The following is a 24816-nucleotide window of genomic DNA, read 5'->3' on the forward strand; positions in this document are numbered from 1 at the left end:
GGGGGGGGGGGGGGTCAGTGTTGCTGTTATTGCTTTTAATAATGGCAACATTGGTGGAGTGAAAATGGTACAGCATATGGGAATTAATCCTGGAGCAAACTACATCAGAGAACTTGAATGGCTGGACAAGGGTTGCGTTGATAAAGCAGAGTATGCAGCACAGTCGGCCCCTAAGGAGTCCAGAAAGAAGAAGAAAAAACTTGGAAGAAGATCAAGAGGATGATATACAGTATGGTACAGGGTGCTTCTGAGTGACTAAAATTAAAAAGTTAAACATATATTAAGTGAGTTACAGTCTTTTAAACTTTAGAAGCTGGTCCTGAAAATTTGCATTTTCTATTGCATTTTTCCCTAAATCCCAGAAACCGCTTTGAGTAGAGTATTCAAATTGTCAGGGAGTAATAACATACATATCCTTAGTCTACAGAACTAAAAAAAGAACATAGTGTTACGTATAATTAAAATTATTTAGGATAACATCCAAAAAAAGTACCCAAAATTTTAACTGTAATTAAGAAATTGTATTTCTGAAAGTGGCTGAAGCGCAATTATTAAAGTTTATTAGACTCAGAACATGCAGTTTAGTGTCCTGTAAAAGTTTCATGTCAATGGCTACAGTGGTTCCTGAAATACAGGGAATTCAAGTCACTAATTTTAACATTGTCTGGATATGGCGTTCAAACTCCCCTTAATATAGCTTTCTTAATTTTGGTTCATGAGAACTCGTCTTGAAATGAAAATTATGCTGTAAACACACTAATGGAAACATTTATTTAGCACAAACAAGAGGATGTTTTTGAGATTTTCCACAGTATATCTTTTTCATATTGTAGTAAAGTCAAGAATCATTGTGTTGCATTGACTCAAGCTTCAGCTTCCTAGATGAATATTTTTGAAGTTTGTTTCATGGCCATTTGGGAGCAGTGAGCAACTTTCATTTCTTGTACTCTTTGTATATTGTAAATGTACAAGCAGTAAATAATGAATAATAAAATACCTGACCCTGTGAGATCCAGATTACTGTGACCCTGCTGTGCAAGCAGTGTACTAAACAGGTGCCATGTCTAGTGATAAGTCCTAATTTTGAAGTTATTTACATGTGGTGCAAAACTATAAACTATGAGGGGCCAATTAGTTTCCTGTGTAAAATATTTAATGATATTTCCATACGAAATATGAATTTGTTGCTGTGGGAGCTAAGTGATTACTTTCTTGAATAGAATTTTCTCTAGGCCATTGCCAGTAGCTCCTCCAATCCTCAATATATTAAAATTCCAAAATTTTTATACGGTCACTTTAGGCCAAACAATACTGCTTAATTCAGAAAAATTGGGAGCCATAACTGTCACAATAAATTTGTCAAGTAGTATTGTATTCGAAAGGAATCAATACTTTCGATTTGTAATATGCACATACAAAAAAAGAATCAGTTATGTTATTACAGCTTATTTTTTGAAATTGCTTTGGCAAATATACTGATTGAGCAACCTCTCTGTGTGTCAACGTGTTTCCCAGATTTCTGCAGCACCTGAAAACTGATTTTTGTTAATGAGCTAGGAAAGGAAAATGACTGAAGAAGAGCTACATTAGATTTGAATTTACAGAATTTGAAAGACTGAAATTATCATAATTTACTCTTAAATATTGGTGAACTTGTAATAGCTTTTGTTGGAGATATGATACATTATTGAGTGTTGATTTGTGTGGTTTGTGATCTAAAATAATTAGATAAAAAAATCCAGTTGAGTTGTAAGATCTTCCTGTCCCATGTATGATTATTGATGTCTATAGAAAATTCTTTATTACTTTTCCAGACTCTGCGTGCTCACCGTCTGAGAAGAAAGAATGTCTGAAGAATGGTATGTCTGATGGCAACATGCCAAGCGAAAATTGTTTAAAATGCTTTTGATATTAGTACCGTGTTTTGTCAGATAGTAGGAGGACATTAAATTGAGATATATTCTATTGTTTAATCTTTAAAAAATCAACCATCAATTATGTCACCAGCTATGTGGAGAACAGTAGTAGTATTAGTGATAGGTGTCTGTATTAGATTTAAGCTTGATGTTGAAGTCTCAAGTAGTTAAAAAAATTATCTTTTTTCTTTGTGTTAATGCCATTTTAGTGCACATGTACCCATGCGACAGGTGTCGTCAGTTTTGACACAAGTAGTCCCGAGGTCTCGGAATTCGTTTTCTCGGTGCTGGTTAGACGACCCTGGGGTACCTGAGCTGGGGACTGGTAAGTGCCACCAGTCCTCTGTCACCTTAGCTGTGGGCGTGCTTAAATGACCACTGTATGGTGCAGTGGTGGAACTTTGTGTGCTACAGCGAATTGGGGGAGGGAACTTTGATTGATTACCAGGATCGTGAGGATGGTAAAAAATCTGTATAAAAACCTGTCAGTCTCAAGGTGTGCTGCAGTCACGCCAATGAAATGTTTGGCTGTTGAGGTGGAACAGTCGTTAGTAGGGGGGACCTGTTGCAACCTGTGGTGTGTCATAACATTTCTGTGGGAAAGGCCATGGCTTATTGTTCAGCTTTTCAAAGTATGGTGAATAGCCATGTGAATGAAATATAAAAGACTATATGTAGCTTATTGTGGCCAAGATAGACACGAAGCCCACGCCTACTACTGTAGTACAAGTTCATATGCCAACTAGCTCAGCAGATGACGAAGAAATTGAAGAAATGTATGATGAAATCAAAGAAATTATTCAGATAATGAAGGGAGACGAAAATTTAATAGTCATGGGTGACTGGAATTCGAGTGTAGGAAAAGGGAGAGAAGGAAACGTAGTAGGTGAATATGGATTTGGGCTAAGAAATGAAAGAGGAAGCCGCCTGGTAGAATTTTGCACAGAGCACAACTTAATCATAGCTAACACTTGGTTCAAGAATCACAAAAGAAGGCTGTATACATGGAAGAAGCCTGGAGATACTGACAGGTTTCAGATAGATTATGTAATGGTAAGACAGAGATTTAGGAACCAGGTTTTAAATTTTAAGATATTTCCAGGGGCAGATGTGGACTCTGACCACAATCTATTGGTTATGAACTGTATATTAAAACTGAAGAAACTGTAAAAAGGTGGGAATTTAAGGAGATGGGATCTGGATAAACTGACTAAACCAGAGGTTATACAGAGTTTCATGGAGAGCATAATGGAACAATTAACAGGAATGGGGGAAAGAAATACAGTAGAAGAAAAATGGGTAGCTTTGAGGGATGAAGTAGTGAAGGCAGCAGAGGATCAAGTAGGTAAAAAGACAGGGGCTAGCAGAACTCCTTGGGTAACAGAAGAATTGAATTTAATTGATGAAAGAAGAAAATATAAAAATGCAGTAAATGAAGCAGACAAAAAGGAATACAAACGTCTCAAAAATGAGATTGACAGGAAGTGCAAAATGGCTAAGCAGGTATGGCTAGAGGACAAATGTAAGGATGTAGAGGCTTGTCTCACTAGGGGTAAGATAGATACTGCCTACAGGAAAATTAAAAAGACCTTTGGAGAAAAGAGAACCACTTGTCTGAATATCAAGAGCTCAGATGGAAACCCAGTTCTAAGCAAAGAAGGGAAATCAGAAAGGTGGAAGGAGTATATAGAGGGTCTATACAAGAGCGGTGTACTTGAGGACAATATTATGGAAATGGAAGAGGATGTAGATGAAGATGAAATGGGAGATATGATACTGCGTGAAGAGTTTGACAGAGCACTGAATGATCTGAGTCGAAACAAGGCCCAGGGAGTAGTAAACATTCCATTAGAACTACTGACTGCCTTGGGAGAGCCAGTCCTGACAAAACTCTACCATCTGGTGAGCAAAATGTATGAGACAAGCGAAATACCCTCAGACTTCAAGAAGAATATAATAATTCCAATCCCAAAAAAAGCAGGTGTTGACAGATGTGAAAACTACCGAACTATCAGTTTAATAAGTCACAGCTGCAAAATACTAACGCGAATTCCGTACAGACGAATGGAAAAACTGGTAGAAGCCGACCTTGAGGAAGATCTGTCTGGATTCTGTAGAAATGTTGGAACACGTGAGGCAATACTGACCTTACGACTTATCTTAGAAGACAGATTAAGGAAAGGCAAACCTACGTTTCTAGCATTTTTAGACTTAGAGAAAGCTTTTGACAATGTTGACTGGAATACTCTCTTTCAAATTCTGAAGGTGGCAGGGGTAAAATACAGGGAGCGAAAGGTTATTTACAATTTGTACAGAAACCAGATGGCAATTATGAGTCGAGGGGCATGAAAGGGAAGCAGTGGCTGGGAAGGGAGTGAGACGGGGTTGTAGCCTCTCCCCGATGTTATTCAATCTTTGTATTGAGCAAACAGTGAAGGAAACAAAAGAAAAATTCGTAGTAGGTATTAAAATCCTTGGAGAAGTAATAAAAACTCTGAGGTTTGCTGATGACATTGTAATTCTGTCAGACAGCAAAGGACTTGGAAGAGCAGTTGAACGGAATGGATAGTGTCTTGAAAGGAGGATATAAGATGAACATCAACAGAAGCAAAACGAGGATCGTGAAATGTAGTCGAATTAAGTTGGGTGGTGCTGAGGGAATTAGATTAGGAAATGAGACACTTAAAGTAGTAAAGGAGTTTTGCTATTTGGGGAGCAAAATAACTGATGATGGTCGAAGTAGAGAAGATATAAAATGTAGACTGGCAATAGCAAGGAAAGCGTTTCTGAAGAAGAGAAATTTGTTGACATCAAATATAGATTGAAGTGTCAAGAAGTCATTTCTGAAAGTATGTGTATGGAGTGTGGCCATGTATGAAAGTGAAACATGGACGATAAATAGTTTAGACAGGAAGAGAATAGAAGCTTTTGAAATGTGGTGCTACAGAAGAATGCTGAAGATTAGATGGGTAGATCACATAACTAATGAGAAGATACTGAATAGGATTGTGGAGAAGAGAAGTTTGTGGCACAACTTGATTAGAAGAAGGGATCGGTTGGTAGGACATGTTCTGAGGCATTAAGGGATCAGAAATTTAGTATTGGAGGGCAGCGTGGAGGGTACAAATCATAGAGGGAGACCAAGAGATGAATACACTAAACAGATTCAGAAGGATGTAGGTTGCAGTAGGTACTGGGAGATGAAGAAGCTTGCACAGGATAGAGTAGCACGGAGAGCTGCATCAAACGAGTCTCAGGACTGAAGACTACAACAACAACAACAACATATATAGCTTACATAGACGTTGTAAAAATATTACGCCGTTGAGAGGTCTCTCTTTGTACAGTGTGAAGTGAATGCGGCATGTAAGTGTGGAGCCTGAGCAGTGGTAGAGTGCACTATTTTATGGTGCCCCCAATTGCAGATGCTTTGGAGGGGCTGCCATAGAATAAGCAAGCAGACCTATTTAAGAATGACAATACTAGTAAAGACACAAAAGAGACTGGTCGATTTTGGGTGAAGGTCCAGATTAAAAGTTATTGTTATATTGTCAGTAAGTTTCCAGTGTTACTGCTTAAAACATTTATCGATAATTAAGACAGTTGTTTCAGAAGATTTCCATTTTCAAGTACCTGCATATACAGAGTTTGAGAATTACAGTGTTCTATAGTTCCATAAGAATATTAGACTTAATTTTTTATAAGTGAAAAATTTTGTGAGTTACTGAGTTATAACTGAAAATGCAGTTATAATTTTCGTTCAGTGTGTACATCTGTACTCTGCAAACCATCGTGACGTACATGGCAGAGAGTAAGTCGCAAGTTAATTATTATGAACTACACAAAAAACTGTGTTGTAATTAATTTTTCATATTTCTAAATTATGTAAGTAAGAGGGAAACATGTTTATGTTGTCGTGGCGAGTATATAACATCTGGTGTGACTGTATCTGGTGACTATTCTTGTCGATTGGGTGCTGTTTTATACTGTGTGACATATTTTGATATGGCATTATAGATATTCCCTGAAATGTTTTTAACAGTCAACACCATATGTGTTTTATATTTACATAGTAAGCAACTATGGTCAGAGGTGATTATATCTTTAGGTATCTCAAGTTCGTGTGCCCTATCTTTGGTTCTCAATTTATATAAGTGTTGTTCTGAAATTTAAATAATGTCTGGTGTGACTGTTCTTGTTACATTTCATGTGAAATTCAAGAAATTGCAGTGTCATGTTAGTGTAAAATCGTGAAATATTTAGCATAGTTTAGGACAGCTGACGCCACAGTGCTTTATATTTACATAAGAACAGACATTGGTGAGAGTAAAGATGTCTTTAGGCATCTCTGGCATGCGTATCCACTCTTGCACTGTCGACTTTTATCGATTAAGTCAGTGAAATTATCTAAATAATTTTTGTGTTTGAAATTGGTGTGTTCATTGAGAATTTCCTTCTGATATTTTTTTGTGTGTTCTTCTAAAATATTCATTTCTGATTCTTTTGGTGTTTTATGTAATAATTGTAGAGTGACACCTTTATTCTGGCTTTCGAGGGGAATATCATCCCAGGGGAAGTCGAGGTTGTGTGTTACTGATGTGATGTGAAGTCGTACGTCCTGCCACCCCTGAGATGCTTTCAGTGCTTGTGTTTCGGGCATATGTCTTCCCTTTGTATGGTGGACCCTCTGTGTGGTGACTGTGGCCACACACTCCCTGAGGGAAGACCCTGTGTTCTGCCACCTGTGTGTGTCAACTGTCATGACCGCCACTCTCCACTCTTGCCAGATTGCCCAGTTTACAAGAAAAAAAAAAAAAGATCAAACAGCACAAGTCCCTGGATTGTCTGTTTTATTCTGAGGCTTGCCAGAAATATGACCACCTCCATCCAGTGTCGATTTCTTCTACTTTTACCTCTGTTGCATCCTTTCCCTCTTCTACCTCATCCTTACCCCAGCCTCCTCCCCCTCCCCTCTAGGTGCTGTCGCTCACCTTCCCCAGCCAAAGAAATGCCCGCTTATTCGATGTCTCCCCACCTTGACCCCTGGAGGTGCCATCTCCCCCTTCGCTACCTGAGTCTGACATTTATGGATGTCACCCAATCCTCACCGGGGATGACGACTGACCTGGTGACACGGTCTTCCCTCGGCTTCTTTATGTCTAACCTGGACACTCACCACACGATAACCCAGTGGAATTGCAACAGATATTACTGTCATCTACCAGAAATACAACTTGTTTCCTCACATTCTGCATTCTGCCTTGCTCTTCAAGAATTGCACTTTCATGATGACCATTCCAAAATGTTTCGTAGTTGTCGGGCATTCTGTCGGAACTGTGACATCCCGGGATATCATCTGGAGTGGTCCGCACTTTGGTTTGCACCGATGTCATTATCGACTGAACCTCCACTCGTACCACTGTGTATGCAATAGCAGTACAAGTGTGAAAGGTTCCAGCAATCACCCCTTGCAATATCTACCTCCCTCTAGGTAGGTCAGTTCCTTATGTTGACCTGCCTACCTTAATACAGCAACTCTCATCCCTGTACCACTTCCTGGGGGACTTCAGTTTACACCACCCATCTGTGGGGGAGTGCCACTTCCACAGGTGGGGGTGTTCTAACTGACCAACTTATGACAGACTTCGATTTGTGTCTGCTCAGTGATGATTCCCCTACCCACTCAGTGCCACCTTTTCTGCTATCAATCTCACAATCTCGTCCCCTGCTTTCGTGTCTTCTCTGGTTACCCACGATGATCTTTGTGACAGTGACCACTTCCCGATGATGCTATCGTTCACCTGCCGCCACCAGGCAGACAGTCCCCCACATTAGGCTTTCCACAGAGCCAATTGGCCTTTATATATGTCTGCTGTGCACTTTGACACCTCTCAAATTGCATTGATGTGATCGTGCAAGACATCTCTGCCACTATTCTTCATGCTGCTGGTACTGCTATCCCACTATCCACAGGTCCTCCTCATCGACCAGTACAGTGGTGGACCGAGGATGTAGCAGTTGCTATCCAGGATTGCAGACAGGCTCTGCAATGATTTAGATGACACCCTTCACAGACTAATCGCTTTTAAGTGTCTCCGTGCTAAAGCATGCTACCTTATTAAGCAGAATAAAAAGGAAAGGTGGGAGCACTGTGTTTCTTCCCTGGGAATGTATGCCTCATCATCACAGGCTTGACCGAGCTCCATAGCCTTCTGGGCCGCCAGCGACAACAAACTGTCCAGAGTCTTACTGTACAGGGCAGGGTGCTTTGTGTGCTGATCCACGGGTCCTCGCAGAACACCTCGCGACACACTTTTTGACAGCATCGGCATTCTCTTCCTATCCTGCTACCTTTCTCTGGCAGAAATGATGAGTTGAAGAAACCCCGTCAGTTTCAACTTTCACCAAACTGAATCCTATAATGAACCCTCCAGTGAATGGGAATTCTTGCAGACTTCTACCTCTTCACATGACACAGCCCCAGGCCCGAATGCCCTCCACAACTAGATGATCCAACACTTGGGTGTCACCTAGAGGCAAATGTCTACCCAGGGTCTTCAACCACATTTGGCTCACTGGTGACTTTCCCTCGCAATGGTGAGACAGCCTGGGAAGAACCCGACATCTCTCGGCAGGTACGGCCCGATTAACGTGACCGACATACTCTGTAAACTACTTGATAGAATGGTTAGTGTCAGTTTATATTGGGTACTTGAATCTTGGGGCCTTTTTTCCCCGTATCAGCGTGGCTTCTGGGAAAAATGATCTCCGTCTGAGCATTTACTCAGATTGGAAACAGCACTCGGAGCGGCTCGCACTAAGCTCCGGCACCTCGTTGCAGTTTTCCTTGACCTCGGGCCTTACCTGCATGCGAAAGGTTAATGCTCTCAACCTCGTGGCCCACACATCTTGGGGTGCAGACCGTGCTACTCGTCTGTATCTGTACCGCGTTCTGGTTTGCCCAGACTATATCCCGCCAGCTCTTCCAGGTTAGAGTTGGCACTTCACTCAGCACCCCTGTGATCCAGGAGAACAGTATCCCACAGGGTTCCTCATCACCATCAATAAACCTCTGTGGGACTCTGGTTACCTGGGATTAAGTGTCAGTGATTTTTTTGCGTTTGGTGCAGCTCCCACGTGGTAGCATCTGCCGAACACCAGCTCTAAGGCACCATCCTACGGGCCTCTGTGTGGGCCCCCTCCCATTGTTTCCAGCTACCTCCCTCCAAAACGTTTGTTATGCATCTTTGCCGTTGATCCGTAGCACACCCTGATCCAGAACATTTTTAGGTGACCAGCACCTAGATGTTGTAGCACAGTCCCGTTTCTCGGGCCTTACCTGCATGCGGAAGGTTAATGCTCTCCACCTCGTGGCCCACACATCTTGGGGTGCAGACCGTGCTATTCTTCTCTATCTGTACCGTGTTCTGGTTTGTCCAGACTACACTGTGGTTGCGATGTTTGTGGCTCGGTGGCTCCTTCCCCTCTGAAACTACTCAATCCTGTTCATCATTATGGGGTGCGTATGGCTATCAGTGCCTTTTGCACTAGTCCCGTCAACAGACTACTCGCAGAACAGGGATTCCCCCCTACAAATACGACGAAGCCAACTTCTAGTTTCTTATGCAATCAGCATTTGATAGTTCTGTGATCATCCTGCGTACCCTCCTGATACCAGCCCTTGGGTGGGATTGCTGGTCGGAATGTGTCTCACTTCCCTCTGTTGGGATCTCCAACGCCACTCACTTGAAAGTGGCCTGTGCATTTCCTCTGCACCTCCCCCTTGGATGGTGCCTCGACCACAAATTAGAATTGACCTATTCCAGGGTCTTAAGGTCTCTGTTGCCCCTATGATATTCCGGCATCTTATATGATCCATCCATGAAGATGTCCAGGGTGCTACCATCTTCTACACTGATGGTTATAAAATGTCAAGTGGGATATGATAGATATGAGGGGATACACTTTCAAATCTCCTATTGCTGTGGAACGTCATTTACTGACAGAATCATGTAGCGTGTTCACAGCAGAGCTGCTATGGATCGATGATACTCTCGTCACCCTTTGATCCCTGATACTGATGACCTGCTCTCTGCCCTTGGGTGTGCCACTTGCTTCGTTGAATTCACGCTGAATTCACCACTGAAACCGTAGAGCGCTTACGAATGGTGTTACTCCGGCTTCAAAATTGTTTTTGTGCAAAATTCGCAAATCCAGTTCGTGCTTCCAAATGACATCTTTTTGCAGAGCCGACATTGTTCAGAGCAACGACAGTCAAAATTTTGAATAGACATTCGAATGCAGCCATTCAGTTCAAGCACATAAAATGTACTATTCGTTTGGCCTTTGCATTGACCATAAATAAGGCACAAGACCAAACATTGGCCGTATGTGGATTGAATCTGGAATATCCGAGGAGATAAATTAATTTCCAACATTTATTATTACTTAGGTTAGATTTCATAGATCTAAAACATTCACTAGTTAGATTTAAGAGATCAACCTTTCTTAATTTTGTTCTTCAGTATCTAACTACATTAATGTATTTGAAGCATTTCAATTATATTGAATAAAAGATTTTAGTTGAAAACATATATTTTGCTAGCGATGTCTGTGGTAGGATAATGTCTTCCTACCGGATTCTCTAGTATAATTATAAAATTAAAGTTTGTCAAAATTGCAGCCCTGCGAAATGACAAAATGAATTCTGTCTCTGAGAAAGTGCACTATGTCTGTAGCAGTTGCTAAATTGTAGAGATATTGATGCCCCTCACCATCGCCAGTCCCCTTGTAACAAACTCTTGCGTGTGTGATGGTGTAATACGGGAATGCGAATCTACTTTTTTACAGCCCAGACGGAGAGTACGTACAGATGGCAATTAAAAAACTGCAAAGGAGTGCTATGTGCTGCTGGGATGATTGATGTTGATGCAAAAGAGCCAGTAACGGGCACATGTTGCACCTCAGTTTCAGCAGGGCTACAGAGGGAAGCAGGTGTTGATTGCATAGACCCCTAGTGTTTCATGGAAACAAACATAAGAAGTAGAAACACTGAAACAAACACAGTGATGACACTTGGTTCTAGTAACGAGTTGTTCTCAGAGTGTGCAACAGAGCGTCTCTTGTAATACAGAATGTGTTCATACTTATAAACATCTGTTGAAGACACATTTAAAGGCTTTGATTGGTATACTGAAAGTCATTAATCATCCAAGAAACGACTCCCTCATCAGTACTACACTGGCTCGTATAGTAATACAAGTGGTCCATTGATTACCACACGTGATTCACATTCAGGAGAAATATGGTTGAAAGTCCCGTCCTGCCATCCAGATTTAGGTGTTCTGTGATTTTCCTGGATTGCTCAGGCAAATACCAGGTTGGTCCCTTTGAAAGGGCACAGCCAATTTCCCTCCCCATTTTTTCATAAACCGAGCTTATGATTCGTCTCTAGTGACATCACTGTCGATGGGACATAAATTTCTAATCTTCCTTCCTTCTCCTTTTAATGTATTTGAGGAGGAGTAAGCAGCTTGGATAGTGCACGGTGAAAATTGGGCTGCACTCAACACTTAATTTCAGTCAAGTTGCTGTCACATGACACAACAAATGCTGGTGCAGATGATGTGTGTAAGAAAGTGAACAAACAAGGTAACATTCCCAAGTTTCAATGAACGATCTTGATGAAACTTGAAGAGTGTATAGAAGGTGCAAAATGATGTGGTATGTATTTTTTTGTGCCCAATTTTATTTTTAATGGCTAAAACACACCCAGAAAGGTAATTTAACACATTGGGTTTAGAAGGAGTAGATTCAAAACCAATAAATATAGAAAAACATGTTTCATGGATAAAATGTGTTTCATCAAAATGGAAAGTTTTGCTACAACATAAATTAAAACACTTTTAACGCCACAGACATCCATGTGTAATAATGCTGGTTTCTGTAATACCATTGTTAAAAAATATGTTGTACAAAATGTACTGTTGAAGTATGTACCTAATTAAAACATCTAAATGTTCATTATTAGTCTAATTAATTCTTTAACTTCTTTTGGTTTGTTTTAAACTGTTATACTAAACTGTAAATTTATCATTATTGTTTTACCTTTTCAGTTCGCCATTTCATTTATGTGTACTTTCTTAATTGAAAATAATAAGTAACCCATTATTATGATGCAAAGTCATTACAGTAATAATCAATAAAGAAATGCTTGCAATATAACAATTTTTTGCACCAATCAACACAAAATGAATGAATTTTCTCCTGCACTGGGAAAGACAACATCTGTTAAATATAATTTGACTTGTTCAGACATTAGCTTATCATGTTTCAATGCCATCACAGGAACATTTGGGGCTTTGTAGAGAGATTCTCGAATTCTTGGTACATTCTCTCCATTAAAAGTTTCTTTTAAAACTGTGAAAAGGGAGGTAAGCAATGTGCCAGCTGCAAATACTGATGGCTGAATTGTTCAGCTAAGGGTTTCTTTGTGGTGCATCTCTGTAGGCTTTTGAAGGTAGGATCTCACAAATAGTAAAACAGTGTATACCTACCATCAGCTAACGCCGGTCTGTGGGGACTATGCGTAATAAGTACCGCTCGCCACTCCATCCTTCAGAAACAGTTATTCCAACAAGTTTTTTTTTTTTTTTTATTTGAAGAGTGTAAAGGATTGTAACACGTTGTAACATGCCCAGTTATCACCCCCAAGGGGGCCCTGTCTGGCAGTACTTCTTGCTAGCCGCAATCCAAAGATGCTGCAGTTTGCAGCCTGTGATCTGCCACGGTTCGCCAACTAGTAGCTCACCGAGTACAAGGCCGTACAGTTAGTTGGCGACACCATAGACCGTGTTCTGAGTCTGCTGGTGGTGACATGTGCTGCTGGTGCTGCCTTCTGTTATATAAGCTGGCACCAACAGCTCTGCAACATACTCATCTGCCACTGGGTGCTACTATGGAACTGTAATTTGCCGCACGATTTCTGGGCCTCTCTACACTCTTCAGGTCCTCTATCTTACGGAACACTCTTTAGATTACTAGGTATCGCATGGATTTCTGTATGTGGCCGTCAACGTGGACATTTCTTCGGATTTTGTTTCGGACTGCCTGTACTTGTCAATAGTCATTGAACCTGTGGTGTCGAACAAACTTGTTACCGAATTGACGTGAGGCTTTTTATTGTGTGTAAAAGTATATCTGTTTAAAAATAGGGAAGACGTGAACACTAACCCAGTTAATATTTGCCGAATACTAAATGATCATTTCAGTAGTATGGAATTCCTTGAGATTGCTGTCAGTTCACAGGAAGTGGAACTGAAAGACACCATTTTAGCATTGATTTGTGATGGGACGGATGGGCATTTGACCATTGACCATTACGGAACCAGATAATGGTCTGTGATTTCATGGATCGGAGCTCCATGATAACAGCAATGATTGGTGATGATTGTGTGTCTGATAATAATCCCAGGCAGTGCCCGTCCTTCAGAAAGCAAATTAAATATCGAATACAAAAAATCTGCTGTTGAAATTTTAGAAAATGGAAGAAATGGGAAAAGGCCACATTCATCTGTGTAGCATAAACATTGCAAAGTTACGACAGCTGCATGCGGACTGACCCAAAGAAGTGTAAAATGCAAGAAAACGTAAAATGCTGGAAAGTGTGGGAAACACAGCAAACGAAAATAAATAAATTACTATCATCCTGTTTATATTGTTCAAAAATGAAGTTGAAAAAGTTTAGAATTTGCCAGTTTAAAAACTCTGAAATAATTGTTTTTGTTTTTTCTAACAGTTAAGCTCTACATGTCTTGTCACAGTATAAAAAGCATCATCACAGAGGCAGTGGTCGAGAGCTGACACAAACTCATGCGCAGGTTTCCCTATTCCTTCCAATCCTGTCTGATGATGTAAATGAAACACGGAAGCAAAAGTCTTTCGTGAAACCACATAAAAAGATATTCCTGTTCTAATGTGAGAAATACACTGGTGTCCTGAATTCTGACTCTGACAACTGACTATAGTGCTCAGCATGGGATGTGACCACGTGTGGCAGCAATGCAGGCGCGACAGCGACGGGGCTTGCTGTGAATGGTATTGTCAATCTCATGTTGAGGCAGTAACGCCCTTTCTTCATGCAGAGCTGCTCGCGGTCATGAGGAGTGGTTGATGCAACACGTCTCCATAATGATCCCAGACATGCTCTGTGGGATTCAAATCGGGAAAGCGAGCAGGCCATGTCATGCGTGCAATTTTTTCTCTTTCCAAGAAAACATTAACCACCCGTGCTCTACGAGATCGACCATTATTGTCCTTCAGTACGAAGTCCAGGTCCACAGCACCTCACAACAACCGCACAAGATGTCTCAAGATATCTTCACGATACCTGACAGCAGTTAAACCTTACCGATTCACTCACACAATTTCATGAACAGCTGTTCGAATGATCAACATAATCCCTACTCACAACATTAGGGATCCTCCATGATATCGGTCTCTTTCCACGATGTTTGTGTCTTGAAATCGTGATTCACGTCCCTTCAGATGCGTATCCGTCAAGACCCCGCCACCCTTCCAGACCACTTTGAGACTCATCTGTGATAATATTGGCCCACTGTTCGAGCGTCCAGGTGACATGTTGACGACTCCAATCTAGACGTTCCCTTCTGTGAAGAGGGGTCAGAGGTACACACAAGAAGTCACCAACAATGAAGGACACTGTGCCGAAGCCTTGTGTACACTCTTTTCCTCGATACAACATGCCCAGCAGATGCTGCGACATTAGATGCCAGTTGCCGTGCTGTTTGTACTAAGGCCGTTCTGTTGTGCTCTTACAGCCCAATAAACGGTCTTCCCTTTCTGCCCTGTTCTTTGGGATACAGTTTCGGTCTCTGTCAACTGTCCCCACATCCAAAAAACAACAGAACGATTGACTTTAATCCATTGGGCCACATCAGTGGGCGATTGCCCTGCTTCCGTTCTCCCTATGGCTCTCAACTGCAGAATGTCTGGTAGGCGTCTTCTCTGTGCCATACTGCATCATCTGTGACTATGAACATAGCGATTGTGGATGCGAAACTACAGGACAAATATTACTCCGTTTGATGGGTGCCCTGACGTCATCGCTGGCGTGATTTTCCGTTGACCGGAATGCTATCTTCCGTTTGGAACACGATCGTACAGACATCTGTTGACAGTTTGTATGATTATATTGATACTTAGACACGGACAGGGAAATAGAAGTTTGTTGCGACACCAGTGTATTATTAATAATAATTACAAAATTACGGCAAATAAAACTTAACAAAGATTTCACTCAGCGCAGGGAAGCCCTATATGGTAAAGAGGGTGGAAATTATCGTCATGTTACGGAGCATCTTGAGTAGGAATGTTTACGTCTGACATCAGCTCGTACCAACCTAAGACTGCGCACCTAATGTTGATTGGCGTTATTTCATGCGGGAGTAATGGCGATGCGTTAAAGTCCATTATACACACATCCGTCTTCAAAAACGAGGTTTCTGTGTAAATGACTGTGAATTATAGCTGCTGTAACACAACACATTGAGCAGAAGGAAGATTGCTATTAGTCACAATCACAGGGTATTTAGTGGATGTCCCATTGGTCCCTCATTTTTAAGTACCTTTATCAATTTGATCTCTGAAGTACTTTCTGAAAATTTTAATAACCTCAGTGTAACTTGAAACAATGTGCCCGACCGAGACTCGAACTCGGCGGGACCTTTGCCTTCCGCGGGCATGTGCTCTACCATCTGAGCTACCCAAGCACGACTCACGATCCGACCTCACAGCTGTACTTCCGCCGGTACCTCGTTCCTGCCTTCCAAACTTCACTGAAGCTTTACTGCGAAACTTGCCTGCGAAAGGCAAAGGTCCCGAGTTCGAGTCTCGGCCCGACACACAATTTTAATCTGCCAGGAAGTTTCATATCAGCGCACAATCTGCTGCATAGTGAAAACTTCATTCTGGAAACCTCAGTGAAGCTTCAATACTTTCATATTAAGACTGGCTGTAACCGGTGGCTCAGTGTTTTGATTTCTTTTCAACTGCTGCGCGTACAGTAAGTCCCCGGTCGAGGGAGTGATGGATGGTTTGAGGAGTGCACGGGCGCAGGGCGAAGAAACGTATGGGAAGACAGTGCTGCTATGCCAGCAACTTCTGCGCGACTTATTCTTCATTTTCTGTGGTAGAAATGACGCACTGAAGTAGTTCGCATATGATGGCTTTAGCTCCGAGGACGACTAGCTACTTCTACCGGCAATACCGATCCGGGACAGGGCCACTGAGAAATTTGACCCTGATTTCAGCTGCGTTCGTAAATATTAAGCCACTGAGTGCGGGGGTTGGGGGGAGGGGGCGGTACTACGTGTCACTCTCGACCACTGTATATGTCAGTCACGCTTTACTGAATTTCGTAGCTCCGCCAAAACCATTACGTTAGCAAACGAATTAGAACTCTGTGGGAAGGGTAAGTTGTTAGCTATGACTGTGAAAGACCGCGATAATACACTCTAAGGAATTAGTATAGTAAATACTTCCGGATTAGCGTTGTCTTCATCTACATCATACTCTTACGGTATTTTATTAAGGATTAGGTGTAAAGATGAGATTTGCATACGATGTGTTGTGTGGTGGAATGCCAGGAAAATAATTGAAAATAAAACTGATAAACAATTTTGATTTGCAGCTCACAGACAATGTATGATACTGCAAATTTCAAGAGCTCTTACTCTGCATACAAACCCTTAAGAACAGGATTTTTCAATGGTTTGTGAACTGTTATTTTCATCAGCCCGTAACCAATCGAAAATGGAATCGATAAGATACGACACGATATATCGCAAGACTTGGACTAGAATGGGAGCACTTGCACTCAACAATGTTATAGCTGAGTGCGGTAGTGTTGTAACGGCAAATCGCAGTTGTTAAGTTAAATAAAACATGATTTTGCGACTGGTTGCTGCTTATTTCGTAATATTATGGTTTACGGTCGCTGCACAACTTGGGAACCACATGGAGACCACCATTCATAGAACGTGAGCATTGTTATAATGCCCATTCACGAAGTCTGCATCTTCTGATGCATTTCTGCCATAGTATATTAACGTTGCATTGTGATGAAATGGCAACACAGAAAGAGAACGCAAAAGCGACTGTAGGTAAAGAATTTTACTTAATTATTTGATTGCTTTATATCTCTTATCACTGTAGGAAATGCCTAAGCTTAACTTAATGTGTTCCTATACAATATTACAATTTGTATCTATTAGCATCTATAAGTACTGTTCTCGTTTTTAATTATGAATCATTCCATATCCATGTAATTTTCTTGCATAATGTATCAACAGAGCATGAATAAATAAATAAAAATAAAAGTGATTATTCCTGAAACTGAGAAATGGTTAAGGGAGGTTCGTAATCACTATGTTAAGGTTAATTGCCTTTCAACGCGTCATATGTATTTAATCATGAAATATTATATAGAGATCAACGACCTTGGACTCGACAAATTTGGGTATTTTATAGGCTCCAGAAGCCACTAGAACGGTGATTTTGGTTTTCAGTTTAGTATTTTTTGCATCAGTGTGCTTCATCCCTATTTTGAGCACTTTGTTGAGGAGCTATTACACATACTCCATCGCTTCTTTTCTTCAGATGTCAAGCTCCTCAGTTGTGCTTTTAAATCATCATAGCACGAATATTCGCCCACAGTTTTCATGTAAACTTTTCATGAATCTGTGGCTTATTCTTCTCAGTTTTCAGTCTTGGAATCTTCAAGATATTATATTTTTTATAGAAATATTTTTCGGAGACTTTTATATAATATGTGACAGTCAGGGCAGCACATCTAGAATATTTGTCGTCTGTAATCATCCATAAACTCAAGCATGTTTCCTTTGGACTCAACAGTCATTACTGCATGTAAATTTACGGCATAATCTCGACATACAACATAATCAGACATATGGGCCCCATCAAACTGTCATCTCCTAAAAAGCTCATAGATTCGTTCCTTTATTTCCAGGAAACGACGCATGCGCAAAGTTGAACATACAAAATGCATCGCATGGACGCTCCTTTTTGTTTGTTTACAATTTCCCGGCACTTTTTTACTTCAGGAGGTACGGGCGATTACTTAGCTCTCAGACACTCGTCATAGTGAAAGACACCCAGTCGTCTAGATATTACACCTATTTTACACTTTTTTCTACTGCCTCCTGAAAATGATAAGTGAGATTTTACTTTATATTCTCATTATTAATTAATAATATATTGCGTATTTAACAAAAATTTGTTCCATAGGTAATTGTGCAATAAACCTTTGTGTTTGTGCTGAAGCTCAGAGGACACAGACACGTGGAAGTGCAAGATAAAGCAAACTTGATTCAAATGCTGTGGTAAAAATAGATATTTAATTGGATCACAGACAAGAAAAGTTCAGAAACATTGCTGTTCTGCATAATCTGTAAGTGTGACCATGGTTGACCATGGTTTCTCAAGACGAATATGTTGGAATGATAACTAATAAGAAGAAATTGTAAGAAAACTATACGCTTTTCGATTGAGGTTGGAAAAAGTGGATTCTACATGTCAAGCAAATGAAGTCGGTTCAAGTAGTCAGACTGGAACAGCTTCCTCTACAGAGGCATCTTGTGGGCAATGATCAAAAACAGTACGACACGGTCAGGTGAAACTTGAATTTTAACTGAACAAAGAAAACGGATCAAAAATGGAATTGACATGGACTGTAATAAAATCAGTATTGTGTAATTATTCACTGAGCAGCTGCAATGATATTGCAGACGTTTCCAGAGAGATAATTGGAAATTTTGTGCCCGATGATTTTACTTTGTCTCTATCGAAGATGGTTTATGTAATTGCTCTAGGGCCCTATTTCTGGGAGCAAACTGCAGATGTTGCAAGAAGTTCAACATATGCGCTCTGCTATGATAACACAAATGAACCCAGCTCGAAGGAAATGCAAGTTGCAACACATTACTGGTCAGCAGCAGCTAAAGAAGTTGTTGAAATTAGTCCTCAGACTTATTTCGTGGGCCACGCTAAGGTAGAAAACCTGTGTCAAAACCTCGTTTGTGCAAGAAAGAAAGCAAATATTCCCTTAAGGAATTTGCAGGCGATCAGTTGTGTCGGCTCAAATGTGAATAAGAGAGTATTATAACTAATGAACAAAAGTGTTCTAGTTGTACGCAGCAGATATTCGATTGATATCGGAACGTGCAGTTTGCGTAAAATTCCTAATTTATTCTTGTGTGGCCTTGAAAATTTTGCATCTGATTTTGTAAATCTTATTATTGCAATATTTCACTATTTTCACGACTGGCGTGCCAGATGGGAGGATTTTCAACTGTGCCGGAAGAAAGTTGGATTGCCTAAGCTTCGTTTATTAAACCATCTGCCATCACGTCGCTTAACTGTAAGCCCAGCAGCTCAAAGGATTTTGGTCCAGTGGCGTGCTATCAGTAGATAAATCCTCACAGTTTTACTTGCGAAATCTAAAAGTTGAAGGAAATAGTCGAGCTTATAAAGCAACCTGACATAAAAGTGCAACTTATGTTTGCTACTAACAGTGCTAACGTCATTTCATCCTACTTGCAGTACTTTAAAAAAGAAGGACCTTTAATCCACTTTTTGTACAAACGTGCAAGTGAACTACTAATGAAGTTGAGGAGAAGGGTTTACAAGTCTGACATTGAATGTAATTTCTCAGTTGTGGAAGAAAGCTTCCCTAATAATACAAGCAAAAGATGTCACCTCTTTGTGTGCAGCCATGAGATGCCATTTTGTTGAAAGTGCCAAGAACTTACCAGAAAGTCTCAAACAGAATGAGGCTTCTCACCATGACAGTGTGTTGTTTAATATAAGCTCTACATCTACATTTACATGTATACCCAGCAAATCGCCTTGAGGTGCATGGCAGAGGGTGCATCCCATTGTACCAGTTACTAGGGTTTCGCCCTATGCCTTCACATACAGAGAACAGGAAGAATAATTGTGTGAATGGCTCTGTGCGTGCAGTAAATATTCCAATCTTATCCTGACAATCCCTGTGTAAGTGATAAGTTGGGGGTTTTAGTATATCCCTATAGTAATCATTTAAAGCTGGTTCTTGAAACTTTGTTAACAGACTTTCTCACCATTTTTATGTGTGTCTTGAGGAGTCTGCTAGTTCAGTTCCTTCAGTATCTCTGTCTCTGTAACACACTCCCAGGGATTAAACAAACCTGTGACCATCCATCCTGCCCTTCTCTGTATACGTTCAGTATCCCCTGTTGTCCGCAGCTCGTGGTCTAGTGGTTAGCGTTGCTGCCTCTGGATCATAGGGTCCCGGGTGTTTGTGTTGTCCTCATCATTTCATCATCATCATCATCATCATCAACATTTATGACCATGGCTAGATTGGACTGTGTACAAAAATTCGGCTGTGTAAAAATTGACTTTGTATGGGCGCTGATGACCGCGCAGTTGAGTGCCCCACAAACCAATCATCATCATAATATTCCCTGTTAGTCCTGTCTGGCACAGGTCCCAAACACTTGAGCAATAATCTAGACTGTGTCATGCGAGTGATTTGTAATCACTCTCTTTTGTGGACTGATTGCAGTTCCCCAGTATTCTACCAGTAAACCGAAGTCTACCACCTGCTTTACCGATGGCAGGATGTATGTGATCATTCCATTTCATATCCCTACGAAGGTATTTGTATTAGCTGGCCGTTTCCAACAGTGACTCATTGATGTTACAGTCATAGGATGTGTCATTTTTTCGTTTTGTGAAGTGCAAAATTTTACTTTTCTGAACATTTAGAGCAAGTTGCCAATCTGTGCACCACGTTGAAATCTTATCAAGATCTGACTGAATATTCAAGCAGCTTCTCTCAGATAGTACTTCATTGTAGGTAACGGCTTCATCTGGAAAAAGTCTGATTTTACTGTTAATGTTGTCTGCAAGATCATTAATGTACAACATGAACTGCAAGGACCCGACACACTTTCCTGGGGCACATACGATAATATGTCTACATCTGACGACTCTCCATCCTAGGTAACATGTTTTGTCCGTTCTACCAAAAAGTCCTCAGTCCAGTCACAAATTTCACTTGATAGCCCTTATGATTGTATTTTTTACGGTAAGCTTATTTGTGGTACTGAGTCGAGCACTTCAGAAATCAAGAAACACTGTGTCTACCTGGTTACCTTGATCCAAAACTTGCAGTATGTCATGTGAGAGAAGTGCGACTTGGGTTTCACATGTTCAGTGTTTTCAAAATCCATGCCAGTTGGCATTGAGGAGGTAATTCTGTCCAAGATACGTCATGTTTGAGCTCAGATTATGTTCTAAGATTCTACAGCAAATCAGTAACAATGATACTGGACGATAGTTGTTTGGATTACTTGTACTTCCCTTGTAGGTGGGTGTGACCTATGCTTTTTTCCAAGAATTGGATACGGTGTTTTGTTAGAGATATCTATGATAGCTTATAGCTATACTCCGTTCATGATAAGAATAAATCTGTTGAAAACATTACGCCATGTATTCTTCTGCTATACTCCGTTCATCATAAGAATAAATCTGTTGAAAACATTACGCCATGTATTCTTCCGCGTTTGCTTGAATTTCAATGGATTTCGTTTCACGTGGAGCGAAAGCCAAGCTGTGACCAGTACTGTCAAGTACGATCATAAGGATACGGTGTATGCTGTGTTGAACGGACAGCTTGAGCGGCGCACTAAACTTGGACAGCACTGGAGCCAGCGGCCCAGCAAACCTGCAATGATGAGAGCAGTTGCAGTTCAGATGTAAAAAGAGACTAGCAAAGAAACATAACTTTGAATGTCATTTAATATTTAAAGAGAATTAAATAATATTCGGCAAAACTACACGCACATCTTAGGTGAGCAGACGGAAAGCATAAAATGCTCTCGTTGCCACCTGACAAAATATTCTGATTACAAACAAGAGTGATGAAAATCCCTAACTTAAGTACAGGATAATTTTTCTGAGCGAGCTATGTGTAATGCAAAAGCATACTGCAGGAGTTTCGCCATACTGTTGAATACTGAAGCCACTGAAGGTATTAATTACAGACAGTTGTCTGGTAATATCTTAGCTCCTGTATCCGAATCCAAGAAATACATTTCAGTTCTGAAACTTTCATCTGCTACGTTGATAACGAGTCGATCAACAACAAAATCCACAAAGCCAACCAGTCGCCCTATTTTCTCCTGTTTTTTTTATTTTCAATGATGTTCCATTCTCTAGGATGCGTTCGGCAGTGACGTGTGAAAAAGCAGCGTGCGATAGTTCCAGTACATCTGGCAGCTTAACAGTCTTGGTATTTCTCGGGCCAAATCACATAAATTGGCTCCAGATCAGTTCTGTTGGGTTCATATTGTAATGGTACCGTGGAAAATGTAAAAATGAAGCATATGTATGGTGCGCTCGATGCTGTGAAAATGATTGTTTTTCATATTTCTGCACTTGTATACATATGTGGTGTAAAACAATTAAGAATTTATATTTGATATGAAAACGGTAATTTCACGTGCAGTAAGTAATTAGAAACAAGAAGACGTGCATTATTCATAAAAACGAAGATGAATTTCACCATTACAAGCTTTAGGTATTTCAAATTGAATGAGAAAAAAAAAGGTGAGATATGAACGAACGGACCATGAATTGCAGTAAATTAACAATCATTTACGCGGCCAGTTCCGCTATGTATTTATTCAGTGCTCATATCCAAACTGTGTATGATACACTCTGCTGGAAAACGTCAAAGCCGATTACTTCTGTAAAATTTATGAAAATCATTGAGAACTACCCATTCCTTGGCACTTTGTAGCCATGTTCCACTCGCGTGTGTTATTACGGAACAAGAAGCAGCCTCAGCCATTTTCATGCTGCGTATTACCAGCGTGACAATCAGAGCACAACAGTACAGAGACTGAGACTACACGATTTTTGAAATGGAAACTACTTTTTCACCTAAAGCATGATTAAAACAAACTTTGGCTGTTAACAGATTTGAGTGTCTTAAAGTTTCATTTTGTTGTTGTTGTTGTTGTGGTCTTCAGTCCTGAGACTGGTTTGATGCAGCTCTCCATGCTACTCTATCCTGTGCAAGCTGCATCATCTCCCAGTACCGGCTGCAGCCTACATCCTTCTGAATTTGCTTAGTGTATTCATTTCTTGGTCTCCCTCTAAGATTTTTACCCTCCATGCTGCCCTCCAATGCTAAATTTGTGATCCATTGATGCCTCAGAACATGTCCTACCAACTTGTCCCCCCTTCTAGTCAAGTTGTGCCACAAACACCTCTTCTCCCCAATGCTATTCAATACCTCCTCATTAGTTATGTGATCTACCCATCTAATCTTCAGCATTCTTCTGTAGCACCACATTTCGAAAGCTTCTATTCTCTTCTTGTCTAAACTATTTATCGTCCGCGTTTCACTTCCATACACGGCTACACTCCATACAAATATTTTCAGAAACGACTGCCTGACATTTAAATCTATACTTGATGTTAACAAATTTTTCTTCTTCAGAAACGCTTTCCTTGCCATTGCAAGTCTGCATTTTATATCCATTCTACTTCGACCATCATCAGTTATTTTGCTCCCCAAATAGCAAAACTCCTTTACTACTTTAAGTGTCTCATTTCCTACTCTAATTCCTTCAAATCACCCAACTTAATTTGAATACATTCCATTATCCTCGTTTTGCTTCTGTTGATGTTCATCTTATATCCGCCTTTCAAGACACTGTCCATTCCATTCAACTGCTCTTCCAAGTCCTTTGCTGTCTCTGACAGAATTACAATGTCATCAGCAAACCTCAGAGTTTTTATTACTTCTCCATGGATTTTAATACCTACTCCGAATTTTTCTTTTGTTTCCTTTACTGCTTGCTCAATATACAGATTGAATAACATCGGGGAGAGGCTACAACCCTGCCTCTCTCCCTTTCCAACCACTGCTTCCCTTTCATGTCCGTTGACTCTTATAACTGCCATCTGGTTTCTGTACAAATTGTAAATAGCCTTTTGCTCCCTGTATTTTACCCCTGCCACCTTCAGAATTTGAAAGAGAGTATTCCAGTCAACATTGTCAAAAGCTTTCCCTAAGTCTACAAATGCTAGGAACGTAGGTTTGCCTTTCCTTAATCTTTATTCTAAGATAAGTCATAAGGTCAGTATTGCCTCACGTGTTCCAACATTTCTACGGAATCCAAACAGATCTTCCTCAAGGTCGGCTTCTACTAGTTTTTCCATTCGTCTGTACGGAATTCGCGTTAGTATTTTGCAGCTGTGACTTATTAAACTGATAGTTCGGTAGTTTTCACATCTGTCAACACCTCCTTTCTTTGGGATTGGAATTATTATATTGTTCTTGAAGTCTGAGGGAATTTCGCCTGTCTCATACATTTTGCTCACCAGATTTTAGTGTTTTGTCAGGACTGGCTCTCCCAAGGCAGTCAGTAGTTCTAATGGAATGTTGTCCACTCCGGGGGCCTTGTTTATACTCGGGTGTTTCAGTGCTCTGTCAAACTCTTCACGCAGTATCATATCTCCCATTTCATCTTCATCTACATCCTCTTCCATTTCCATAATATTGTCCTCACGTACATCACCCTTGTATAGACCCTCTATATACTCCTTCCACCTTTCTGATTTCTCTTCTTTGCTTATAACTGGGTTTCCATCTGAGCTCTTGATGTTGATGCAAGTGCTTCTCATTTCTCCAGAGGTCTCTTTAATTTTCCTGTAGGCAGTATCTATATTACCCCTAGTGAGATAAGCCTCTACATCCTTACATTTGTCCTCCAGCCATCCCTGCTTAGCCATTTTGCACTTC

General features: G+C 40.7%; 1 protein-coding gene across 2 annotated transcripts in view; it reads left to right on the top strand.

Annotated features, from left to right (window-relative positions):
• Positions 1 to 24816, top strand: part of LOC126416189 (DNA mismatch repair protein Msh6) — a 318808-nt gene that overhangs the window by 23671 nt on the left and 270321 nt on the right. The window contains exon 2 of one of the 2 annotated variants that reach the window (XM_050083772.1): positions 1815 to 1859. The exons of the other annotated variant lie outside the window; for it this stretch is intronic. Within the exon in view, the coding sequence (XP_049939729.1) occupies positions 1815 to 1859 (45 nt within the window). The remainder of the gene's footprint in view (positions 1 to 1814; positions 1860 to 24816) is intronic. 2 annotated transcript variants of the gene reach the window in all.

This window comes from Schistocerca serialis, chromosome 8 (genome assembly GCF_023864345.2).
Source record: "Schistocerca serialis cubense isolate TAMUIC-IGC-003099 chromosome 8, iqSchSeri2.2, whole genome shotgun sequence".
Lineage (NCBI taxonomy): Eukaryota > Metazoa > Arthropoda > Insecta > Orthoptera > Acrididae > Schistocerca > Schistocerca serialis.